Source organism: Mustela lutreola, chromosome 4, assembly GCF_030435805.1.
Source record: "Mustela lutreola isolate mMusLut2 chromosome 4, mMusLut2.pri, whole genome shotgun sequence".
Lineage (NCBI taxonomy): Eukaryota > Metazoa > Chordata > Mammalia > Carnivora > Mustelidae > Mustela > Mustela lutreola.
This window is the reverse complement of record NC_081293.1, coordinates 190,093,381-190,105,977: the sequence shown is the minus strand read 5'-3', so window position 1 is coordinate 190,105,977 and position 12,597 is coordinate 190,093,381. Positions and strand designations below refer to the sequence as shown.

The 12,597-nt window shown below is 43.3% G+C and overlaps 1 protein-coding gene across 5 annotated transcripts in view; it reads right to left on the bottom strand.

Annotated features, from left to right (window-relative positions):
• The window catches only part of SSBP1 (single stranded DNA binding protein 1), a 39,237-nt gene that overhangs the window by 17,316 nt on the left and 9,324 nt on the right, over nucleotides 1-12,597 (bottom strand). For 3 of the 5 annotated variants that reach the window (XM_059172060.1, XM_059172062.1, XM_059172061.1), the window contains exons 7-8: nucleotides 12,473-12,546; nucleotides 6,340-6,651 (exon numbers count right to left, since the gene is read on the bottom strand). In XM_059172060.1, the coding sequence (XP_059028043.1) occupies nucleotides 12,503-12,546 (44 nt within the window). In that variant the 3' untranslated portion in view covers nucleotides 6,340-6,651; nucleotides 12,473-12,502. Of the gene's footprint in view, nucleotides 1-6,339; nucleotides 6,652-9,079; nucleotides 12,547-12,597 lie in introns of those variants that run through there. The other 2 variants (XR_009353019.1, XR_009353020.1) reach the window with 2 other exon arrangements.

Here is a 12,597-nt window from a genome sequence, read left to right as displayed (position 1 = left end):
CTGCTTGCTATAAAAGCTGCATGTTCTCCAGGCTCAGTGTCTCTCTCCATAATGAACTCCTAGGCCCTGTGCGTAGCCCTTGGGGACTCTCGGGACAAAGGGAACTGAGAGAAACACGCTGGTGTTCACGCTGCTTCCTGCACTGCCGATAATACGACACTTTTCTCCAATCCAGAGGTTTCATATCTTTTGCCAGCTTCCACGAACCAGTGACGGGCTAAGTTACTGGTCTGTCAATAGGGTAAAATCAAATCCCCAATCCACAGCCAACCTCAATTTGACCACCACTGCCTTCCATAGCGTATTCTAGTTATTATTTTCCCCCCCTTAAACCCACAACCCCCACCTGTACTCTGCTCCATACAGTGGGGTCTGGGATTCTACAAATCATTTCCCAGACGCCCTTTCCAGATGCTTTGCTGTTGGTTATCTGTCAGTATGAACACTGGCAGATGAGCAGGAAAGAAAAAGAAAAATCCTGCCTCTCACTCCAACAGGGTATCCCTTGGTGGCAGTTCCTTTGACTAGGTTAAGAGTGATGACTGTAGACCCCATGAACCAGGATAAAATCATCTATACAGTGTTAGCCAGCCTGGCCAAGGCAAAGCCCCTTCAGCACACCAGAAACAACTGTAACCACACCCCCAGCAATGCAGCAACAGGTGCATGCTCAACGGTGCCAGCCCAGCGATGGTATCAGTTTCTGGCTCTGACACTACCCTTCCTCTCTCTTTCCCTCTTCCCACATTTTTGTAAATAATCCCCTCCATTAAATCCCCTCTGTCTGAGATACCTGTACTGCCTTCCTCTTTCCTGACTGGACTCTGAACAATGCGTTCCACGTATTTTTGAAGTTTCAGTTGTTACATTTCAAAAAAGATACAACACACATCTCTGTTTTGCATTCTCCTTGGGGTTCTGGGGTTATTTCCAAAAGGAATAAGAAACTCATTTAACCTATAATACCATTTTCATACTGCAACTCCTGCCGGTAAGTTTTTTAATACATATTATTTTCATTATTTTAAATCATCCTATGTTGGTAAGCCCAAAATGCACACCTTCATGTCATACCACTCTTCAGAGCTCTACACTCCCATATCCACTTACCTATCTAACTTCTTTACTTGGCTCTATCATGGACATTTCAAATTTAACTTGTCCAAAACAAAACTCTCAATTTATTCTCATATTATTTTTTAAAGATATTATTTATTTATTTGACAGAGAAAGATACAGTGAGAGAGGGGACACAAGCAGGGGGAGTGGGAGAGGGAGAAGCAGACTCCCTGCCAAGCAGAGAGCCCGATGCGGGGCTTGATCCCAGCACCCTGGGATCATGGCCTGAGCCAAAGGCAGATGCTTAATGACTAAACCACACAGGAACCCCTATTCTCACTTAAAAAGACCTATCTCTTTCCCCCAATCTTCCCTATTTCAGCAAATGGCAACATCATCTGTGCAGGTGCTCAAATCAAGCACCACCTAAGAATTAACTTGATTCTGTCTTTCCTATAACCCCACATCAACTTATCAATGACTTCTCCATTTTTGTCACAAAACATATCCTGAACTTTCCATTTTCATTCCTTCATACTGGTCCAAGTTACCATGGTCTCTCATCTGAACTACTCAACAGCTCCCAAACTCATTCTCTACTTCTAATCTTCTTTTCTGTAATACATTTGCCATACAATCACAAGAATGATCTTAAAATGTATTTTAGATCACTTAACCCCACTACTTAAAACACTTTGACAGCATTGTAGTGCAGCTACAAAATGTAAACTCCTTATACTATATACTAAGAATCTCTTCTGCATGTCCTCTTGCATGTACCAGGATTCAAGATAAATTTTACCATATCATATAGACTGAGTTAAGAACAGGCTTTATTGGAGTAAGAGAAAACTCGTATCAACAACAGGAATGAAAGCATGACTCTCCTTCATCCTCCTATGATTACACACAGAGGGGGACCAGAGCACTGCTCGGCGAGCAGTGCAGTTCCGTATGCCAATGGAAGTGCCTCACCCTCTTGTTTCTATTGTTCTCACTTTTTGTCATAAAAGCATGAAAGCAACTTCGTCAGGAGTAGAACAGTCCTAGTGCCAGAAAACACGAATTTGGGAAGCCGGCTACTATAGGAGTTGTCTGAGAAGACCAGATGACCAAGACGTGGGGACCTTGGAACTCACAGGATGTTATAGTTCCCACTGATATTAAGAGTCAACAGTTCTGGGGTAACTGAGCTTATGTAAGCACTTACTGGTGGGGCAAGTGAAAGAAACCCTCTTTTCCCAGCTAGTGTTTTCTCCAGACAACTGAGTTTGAAGGAGGGTTATTTTCAGACAACTTTTCTCATTGCAATACAAATTTCCTACAAAAAGAAGGATCGGGGCGCCTGAGTGGCTTAGTGAGTTAAGTGTCTGTCTTCGGCTCAGGTCACGATCCCAGGGTCCTGGGATCAAGCCCCACATCAGGCTCCCTGCTCAGCCTGTCATGTCAACTAATTAATAATGCCCCTTTTGGATGTTTTACTCATTAAACACTAAGGTCCTAGGTTCAGACCTTAGCACACAGCAGAACCGCAATAAATATATACTGAATAAATAAGTTGTCTTTAAAAAAAAAAAAGATTTATTTGAGAGAGTACACACATGGAGATGGGAGGAATGCAGGGGGGCAGGGAGAGAATCTCAAGCAGACTTCCTGCTGAGTGTGAAGCCCAAGGTCTGGTGGGGCTCCATCTCACAACCCGGGGATCAAGACCTGAGCCAAAACCAAGAGTCAGACATTTAGTGAACTGAGCTACCCAGATACCCTGAATAAAAAATTTTCTAAAGGAACCTTGATTTTTGTTTTTGTTTTTAAATTTATTTTTTATTTATTTTCAGCATAACAGTATTCATTATTTTTGCACCACACCCAGCGCTCCATGCAATCCGTGCCCTCTATAATACCCACCACGTGGTACCCTGACCTCCTACCCCCCCCCCTTCAAAACCCTCAGATTGTTTTTCAGAGTCCATAGTCTCTCATGAATCACCTCCCCTTCCAATTTCCCCCAACTCCCTTCTCCTATCTCCCCATGTCCTCCATGCTATTTGTTATGCTCCACAAATAAGCAAAACCATATGATAATTGACTCTCTCTGCTTGACTTATTTCACTCAGCATAATCTCTTCCAGTCCCGTCCATGTTGCTACAAAAGTTGGGTATTCATCCTTTCTGATGGAGGCATAATACTCCATAGTGTATATGGACCACATCTTCCTTATCCATTCATCCGTTGAAGGGCATCTTGGTTCTTTCCAGTTTGGTGACCGTGGCCATTGCTGCTATAAACATTAAGGTACAGATGGCCCTTCTTTTCACTACATCTGTATCTTTGGCGTAAATACCCAGTAGTGCAATGGAAGTTCTATTTTTAATTTCTTGAGGAATCTCCACACTGGACTCCAAAGAGGCTGCACCAACTTGGCATTCTTTTGTTTTTAACCCAAGTTTCAGATTCATTTTTTAACTGATATTGACTCAGTATTATGTTTCTAAAAATGACTGTTTCTGGAATGGTTGTAATACATTTACACAGCTGTATGCCACGGTGTGAACATTTATTTACCCATTGTCTGCTGATGAACCTTTAGGTAGTTTCCCTGGGTTGTTGGTTGTGCTATTATGTACATTATTGCTAAGAACACTCTTGTACATGTTTTTTGGGCCACATGAGCAAAACTTCCTATAAGGGTGTACCTTCAAGATGGAATAACTAGATGAAATTTCAAAACCAGTTCATGCTGACATGTTTCTCAAAAGGAGGTGCCCGTTTACACCCTCCTACCAGTACGTAATTTCTACTGGTGTAAAGAATCCCCCTTCACACTTCGTTCTATCAAATGTGTCAGAATCTGCTAGTGTGGAGGCCTTAAAATGAAATCTCATTGCAGTTTTTGGTTTGCATTTCCTTGATTATTAATGAAGTCAACTACTTTCCCATAGATCATTTACATTTCAGTCTCTATGTCTTTCCCCATTTTTCTACTAAGCTGTTATCTCCTCTTTGCTCTGTAGGCCTTCATATAGTCTAGATTGTATTTTTATTGCTTTTTAACCCTTTATTTACTCTAGCCTGTATTTCAGTTATACTATTGCAAATATCTTCTCTCCCAGCTTGTGACTTGTCATTTTGCTTTCTTTATGGTGACTTCTAATTTAAAAAAGGTTACTTTTAATAGTTAAATGTATCCCTCCTTTTTACATTTTATTTGACAGAGATCACAAGTAGGCAGAGAGGCAGGCAGAGAGAGGAGGAAGCAGGCTCCCCGCTGAGCAGACAGCCCAATGCAGGCCTCGATCACAGGACCCTGGGATCATGACCTGAGCTGAAGGCAGAGACTTTAACCCACTGAGCCACCCAGGCGCCCCTACATTTGTTTTAAAAAGAGACTTCCATGCCACCAGAGCATAAAGACACTGTCTCATATTTTCTTCCAAAATTTTTAATGTTTTGCCTTTCACAAGTCTTTAAATAACCAAGAATTGATCTTTGCGTAAGGTAGAGATCTGATTTCAATTTTTTTCTGTATGAATAACAAATCTCCCTAGCACACTTTATTGAATAAAAATCTCTATTTTACCCACTGATCTATGCCACTTTTATCATTTATCATGTCCATCTATACATGGTCTGCTTCTGGGTTCTCTATTCTATACCACTGTTCTGTTTATTCCTGCATCCACAGTACAGTTCTTTTATCAGCACAGCTTTGATTAAAAGAAAAGTCTTCCCAACGGACAAAGCAAGTCCCCTAACTCATTCTTCCTCTTCAGGAGTATGTTGTCTGATCTTGGACCTTTGATTATCAATGCATTTTTAGAATCAACTTGTCCAGTTGCCCAAAACTTCTGGGAATTTTTATTTGATCTGTAACATCAATTTGGGGACAGTTGGTATCTTTACATTTTGATGCTTACAATAAACATGGTTTACTGATACATTTAGTCTTTGAATGTATTTCAATAAGGTTTTATGTTCTCCATAGAGACCACACACTTGAAAGACTCCTTTCATTTTCTGATGCTCTTGTATAAGGGCATCTTTGCTGTTGTTTGCAATTGACTTTTGTATACTGATCATGTCTCCAGCAACTTCTAATTATTCATCTACAGATTCTTTTCTGGTTTCTATGTAATCTCAGCATGTGTAACTTTCTTCATTTCCATCAATACTTTTTTTTCCTTCCCAACTATGCTTGCTAAAGCCTCAGTACAAGTAAGTTGTCAAAGAGGTAGTGATATCACTGCCTGCTCATTTTAAGAGAAATACTCTTCTAATTCCAAGGCCACTTGAGCCACACCTTGGACACATACTCTTTGTTTTTATGTCCAAACCACAATGTCAAGATTAGCATGTCATCAGGGAACGCCCTTTCTTCAGTGTGTTGCCCACTTACTGCTCTAGTTTCAGCTTAGTTTAGAACTTGTCACTTGAGGAATTCCCTTTTGTCTTACAAGGCTGATGCTACAGACCGAACAGTATCCACTCAAAATGCACATATAGAAACCCTAATCCCCAATTTGACCACATTTTGAGATAGGACCTTTAAGACGATAAAGTAAAATGAGGTCATAAGGGTGGGGCCCTGACACAACAGGATTAGTGTCCTTAAGAGAGACACCAGAGAGCTCACTCACTCTCTGCCAGCAAAAATAGGTCATCACGTGAGCACACAGCGAGCTGGTGACCATATACAATCTAGGAACACAGGCCTCACAAGCCTTACAAGAAACCAACCATGCTGGCACCCTGATGATCTTGGGAATTGCAGCAAAACGTCTCTGTTTAAATCACCGTCTCTGGTACTTTGTTAAGCCCAAATGAAGATTCCCAAGGATACGATAGAAACTACATCATACTTAGCCTCTGGTGGGACACCTCCTCACTCCAGATTATGTTGTCTGCTATACTGCCAGGAGAAGCATAAGGGTGGTACTTCTGTTCTTAACTTAAGCACTACTTTATTTAATAATTTAATAAGGATCCTCATTAGAGGCTTCAAGCCAAATTAGGTAATATTTATCTACTGAAAAATTATGCTTATATTTACTCTTTTAAAGGCTAATTGCTAAGGTTTTGTGTACATAGTACATCCCAGTCCCTCTCCAAATTTAGAATGAGACATAGGATAAAGTCTGAAGGACTGTGGCAGTAGGCTTTTACTTCTGCTAGCAGGGGAAGGTCTTAGGAGAGAATTAGATAATGAATTCATTGTGTATATGAAGATAAAGAATGTGTGAATTAGTAAGAATGAGGTTTAACTGCAAAGCACAAAGAAGTGGCTTAAACAAGGCAGAGATTTATTTGTGTCTTCCAAAGAAGCCCAGAGATAGACTGTCCAGGACTGGTATGGTGGTTCCATGGTCATCGCAGATCCCAGCTTCTTCTGTCTTCCATCCCGAAGATCGTCTCATAGTCCAAGATGGCTGCTGGAGATCCAGCCATCATGTCCACATTTCAGACCGGAAAAAGGCAGGTGAGGATTCGGAGAAGCACAAAGGATAAGCCTCCCAACAGAGTTAATCATTTAAGAAGCTTTCCTGGAAGCACCACCAAATGACTTCTGCTTACAGCCCCTTAGCAACTGTTAACTGCAAAGGAGAATAGAATGCAGTATTTCAGCTGTGCACACTGTCACCTCCAATAAAATGTGGGCTCTGTAAATTAATGGGTTCAATAGAAAGGATAATGGCTACTGGGTAGTGAATTAATCATGTTTCTTATTTTCCGTATTTTGATGTTTGACATCTTGAAGCCTCCCAGACCCTGGGAGTAACTAACCCCTCCCAACATTAGCTAATCCTAGAAATAGTAAACACTTGCCCATGAGCAAGTCTTTAATACACAAACCAACCAATCCTGATTTCATACCTACCATTAGCCTCCTTTTATCCTGCAGTCCAGAACACTATTCCTCTGCCCCAAATCACCAAGTACCTGACAACAAGGGACCACCCCTATTTCCCAAAGCCTGGTGAAAATTATTCTATCCCACAAAAACCACAATAAAAGGTCTGGTGCACACTTTCCCCTCATTCCTTCTGCCTTTTGGCCTACACTGGTGCATCCCCGTGTGGTTCAAATGGTGTGGCATGAGACCTCCTCTTGAGAACTGAAACAAAGTCTTCTTTCAAGACAACGGTCTTCATGTCGATCATCCTGCCGCACCAGATTAACACAAGTCCCTAGAATACTGTGAAACTGGTAAGCACCTGGAAATCTTGCCCATAATATGGTTTTCCACAACAGAAAGCTGTAATCCTGGCAACATTTGTTATGTGGTCTCACAAAATGTGCTTCAAAAGTGTTTGGCAGAAGAAAAAAATAGTCATTCTTGTCTTGACTGCTCTTCTGAGCTCCACTCATTGATATCAAATATAAGCTAAGGACTTTATGATTAAACTATGTTCAAAACTACTCCTGATCTTTCCTCTTCTCAAATCGGCTCCCACTTTCACATTCCTTAGTCTCAGAAACAAAATTTCCACACACCCGCCCAAGCAGCTTCAGAATTCTCTCTTCACGGCCTTTTCTCTTACCGCCAACACCTACTTGGTCCCTGGAACATCCTGGGCAAAGCTACGTGTTCTTCTCCTACTCAGTATTCCTTACCCCGAGTCCATAACGGGATCTAGCATGGAACTGTTGCACAGGGAATGAATCGTGAAGACCACACTCCCCTCAGGTCACCTATAGTCCCCACTCTGCTGACCTTTCTGGGCTCCTTCAGTAGCTCCCTAATTGCCGGCAGGCTTTCTCCCTTCTAGCCCTGCTCTATTTATCCCTGTGTCTAGGCCTGTACACACGCATGGTACAAAGTAGGTGCCCAACTGACTTTTGAATTTAAAAACATACCCAGATTATCTGTAAATAGCCATGGAAGATTAAAAGCAAACCAAAAAACACTAACACAAACTATGTTCTTAGTAACCCACAGATATTAACAACAACAACAACAAAGGCCAAGTACAATAACCTAAAGTTAGTAAGTATCCTATGAGACTTGGGGAGATGGGCATGGGGACCAAAAGAGGTAACACCTTGTTTAAAATAACTACAGCCAGAATAATAATGGCCAATAGTATGGAGCACTTAATTCGGATAATGTGGCCTATGTAAGTTATATGCATTATTCGTTGCTCACAGCAGGCCTGGAACATAGGGCCACTATTTTCCCTGTTTTATTCACAGAAAAACAAAACGACAAAAAATCCAACACAGGCAAAAGTTAAGAAACTGAGCAGAGGCCCCTCAGCTGGTAAGTGCAGCAGATCCAGGCTGTCTGACTACACAGCCTTAACTGAACTACCACGAGAAGCCACCTTTTATCCAAACAGCAAGTGGAGCAGGAAAGCTACAAAACTACAGTGTACGCCTGTACGGACAAACAACACCCCAAGGTCCCAAAGCATGGCAGAGAGCAAATGGATGAAGAATAAAGAGACAAAAGGAGAAATGTCATTATCATGGCTGCATGATTTGGACAGTCTCAACAGCTACATGCCATCCCAGCACTGGCTGTGGGAACAGCACAAAAGCAAATTTAGCCGTGAGAAAGGACTGCGGCGCTGCTGACACCTGCCGAAGGTCTCGTCCTCTAAGACGTGGGCCTGTCAAATTCCTGAGCGATCTTGCTGGCAGTTTCAACCCTCAGCAGGAAGGAAACAACGGGAGGAGCAGACACCGTGAACCTATTTTAACCAGTAAAGAAAACTGCTGGGTAACAAGGAAGCAAGAAGAATATGTGAAGATAACTTGGTAAAGAGATTAACTGCAACCTTCCCGTAGGATCATCAGACTGAAAAATGAGAAAGAATGAAGAGCTGGAGGTATTCCTCCCTCATTCCCAATTCTATCCCAACCAAATTTCGTTTAGGTACTGCAACTCCTGGTGTGACTTCGATGCACCCCGAATGGTCAAAAGTTATCTGTGGGGGGTTCTGAACAGCAGGGCCAATGGAAGAAGGAGACAATGGGAAGCAGACAGTAGGCAGAAAGCAAAACGCGAGCTTCACATACCTAAACTCCCACTCCCAGTGTGCCTGCTAAGCTGCATGACTCCGACATGTTACTTAACCTCTCAGTTTCACGTTTCCTCACCTGTAAAATCAGGATAATACCACCTTCTTAGGGGTAAGTTAAATGAGTCAACAATAAAAAGCCCTGAGCTCAGGGTCTGGCATCTGTTGAGTACAGAATAAATGTCAGGCATTAATATGGTAATTATTACCTTGTAAGAGATGTCTCTATAACTCATTAACTTTTCTACAATGATTTGCTCGCTGCTGCTCCCACCAAGCTTCACAGCATATAATCCAAACCCTGACAGAAAAATAAGTGAAGTGATTCTGCCCTCAATTTCACGTCAGTGTTTCAGTGCGATCCAACGAACTGACATTTAGAAAGCCCTGCAACGGCACTGTGCTCGGCTGAGCTGGATGGGGATGAACAGGTAGTTTTGAGTAAAAGACAACCCTGCCTTCAAAAACTGGTCTGGTCTCTTTCGGGAATACAGAGAAACCACAAGTAATTTCTCCTGAATTGCAGAGGTTAGGCTGTAACCCAGTTGACAATGACAAGTAATCCCCAAAACAGCCACAAAAACACATCTTTGGTGTTTTGGGATGTCTCTGGATTCATTGTCCAGTAATTTTTAAGAACTGAATGACTCTTGGAGAATTGTGTTGGCAGCAAATGGTGGATATCATATGGGTTGGTCTTTAAAGACCGTTATTCTGGGTTACATATGGGTATTAAGAAAAACACAAAAGAAAAAGGAGGGAAAAAGGTGAATGACGTATCTAAGCACGTAATACTAAGATGCAGAAGATGGGCGTCGACACATGAGAGGCTCTCCTGCTCTCCTGCTCACCTCCAGGACAAGCAGCAGTATTAGCTGAAGGTCGATCAGGAGTGCAAGCCTGGCCTGGAAATAATGGAAAGATTTTTTCCCCCAAGGTGAAAACTTTTATTTTTCTTAATACAAAAATAATGTATGTTCAATGCTTTAAAAGAAATAAAATATATAAAAGTGCAAAAAAAAGTAAGGTAAACCACACATAATCCCCCCCCACCGAGAGATCATCACAACCGTTTGAGGTTTCTCCTCCCAGACATTTCTAAACATACACTTTTATCAACTACTTCTTTTTCAAAAGTAGGGTAGCACCACATGCTGTTTGATACTTCTTCTCCCACACTTCTACGTATCATACTCAACTTTCCACCCAACACAGAATCCCAGTATCAAAGTCGAAGGACAGTTTCCCACGGGTATATTCCCTGATACCATAACAACGTGAAAAGGGAATGCAAGGCACAAAACATGGCCTAGGAGACCCCCACCAACTCTTCCCACCACCAACCTCCCACAAGTCCTCCAAGACCAGCTTGGGAGGGGTACAGTTTCCCAGCACAGGGGGCTGCCCAGATGGGAAGGGCACAGCTCTGCTCCTCAGGTCCACAGCACCACGCGCATGCAGAGGCTCTGCACTGAGTACACGACTCTGAAAGCCCCGCTGCCCAACCTCGGGGCCCGTCAGGTAAGCTCCAGCAGAGTGAGCAGAAGCCTGCGGCTCACGGGGGTCCTACAGGCCGCGCCTTTCTGCCCCTGCACCCTAGACGCAGAGTTGCTTTGGGCTGGTCATTAAACTGTCTTGTTCACCATATTACCTGCCCAAGGCACACTACTAAACAGGAAGACTAATCTGCATCACTTCTCACAACCTTTAAGGAGTAGAAAGGTAGCTTTTCCAAGAAAGAGTGGCCCAAAGATCAATCTTATCTACATTACATCTTGCTTGAGGAATGTGGCACAGAAGAGTGAGGACCACGTCACCAGTCTGAACGGAGAACGTCAGGGAGCAGAGTTAACGTACTGATTAAGGGTCCCAGCGGCAGGAGAAAAGGAGAGCTGAGAGGAGGGGACTGAAACCACTGGTCTACTAGTCCTGCGCAGGAACAAGGGAAAGCTAAGGAACTCCACCTTTCCTTGACCAAACTGCACTGCAAGTACAAAACACTGCTCAGTGCGGGTCCGTAGTGCCGTATGTGAACTGGGAAACCACAGACAGTCCAGATCTCAGGCGGAGCGGACAAGACACGCCGTCTGGGGCACACGTACACAGGCTGGACCCGAGGCAAAGCCAGAGGCCAGGTGGCCTAGACAGAGTGAGGGACTTCTGTCATCGGCCCCGGACACCAGGCTCCGCGGCAGCCGAGTCTGAACTGCGGGAACCAGCAGGCAGACCCGTGCAGATCTGGTGCAGACCTGAACAGAACAAGACACACTGAAAAACTCAAGTTCATTCTATGTAGTATTTATTAGAAAATCATTCTTACTCTGTAATTTCCAGAATCTCATCATGAAAGTAACTGTGTATACACGATGCGCATGTGCGCCACGGGCCCGGGTGACTGTGTGTGCACGATGCGCGAGTGCGCCACGGGCCTGGGTGACTGTGTGTGCACGATGTGCGTGTGCCCCACGGCCTGGGTGACTGTGTGTGCACGATGCGCGTGTGCGCCACGGGCCCGGGTGACTGTGTGTGCACGATGCGCGTGTGCGCCACGGGCCCGGGTGGGAAAATTGAAGGAAAATGCCCTTGCTGCGGCTCTAACCCAGGGAGGCCGTGTGAAAGGCTGCTTGGGGAGCCCCCAAGTTCTGGATGGGACTAAAGGATGACAGCGGGGCTTAGAAAGATAGAAAATAGTGGAACCAGGGCCCCGGAGGCATCACCTGGAGATGAACTATTTCACCCCTCCTTATTATTTTAGGTTTTTACTGCTGCTAAAATCTATTTGAATGCTACTAGTGAAATTTGCCCAAAAACAAAAGAAGAGAAGAAGGTAGGTTAGTCTGTTAGTCTTGAAGCTCTCTAGGTTAGATACCAACCACTGTTCAGCAACCCCTTCCAGTTTGGGCTAAAGCTTAATATCCCATTGGGATCATTCATCTGTCACCATTTATCGAGTATACTGTGCCAAGTCCTGGTTAAGGGGCAGGTAAACAGAGAAGATACAGTCCCTGCCATCTAGTTTATAGGGCAAACAGTAAGAAAATCGTTGTTCACAACCATGGGATAAATGCCTGCCACACAGTGAAGCTCAACAAATACTCAGCGGCTGAATCAACACTATAAAAGTGTGCACAAGAAACAAGGGGGCATCCCAAAGGACACTTAGCCCTTTGCTCTAACACAGATGAACCTGACAGCTCACTGTTTTGTACACTTATACACAGAAACCATCCTTAAAAGAATAAATCATTAGCTACAAAGGCCTATGAGACAAAAAGGGGAGGGGGAGTAAGAGTCATGAGAAGTCTTATCATTCATTTTATATAAAATAATATTTTAATTCTTGTCCTTAGGACCTATAAAGACTATACATAATTTGGAAATGAGACTGTACCAAACAATGGCCAAAGGAGACTCGTCCACTCTATGCCTTCTCTTTGGTCTGGTCACTCAGAAATATAATGTTATCTGTAAAGAAACCAAATCATAAGTATTATTTTCAGAACTCTTTCTCATTTA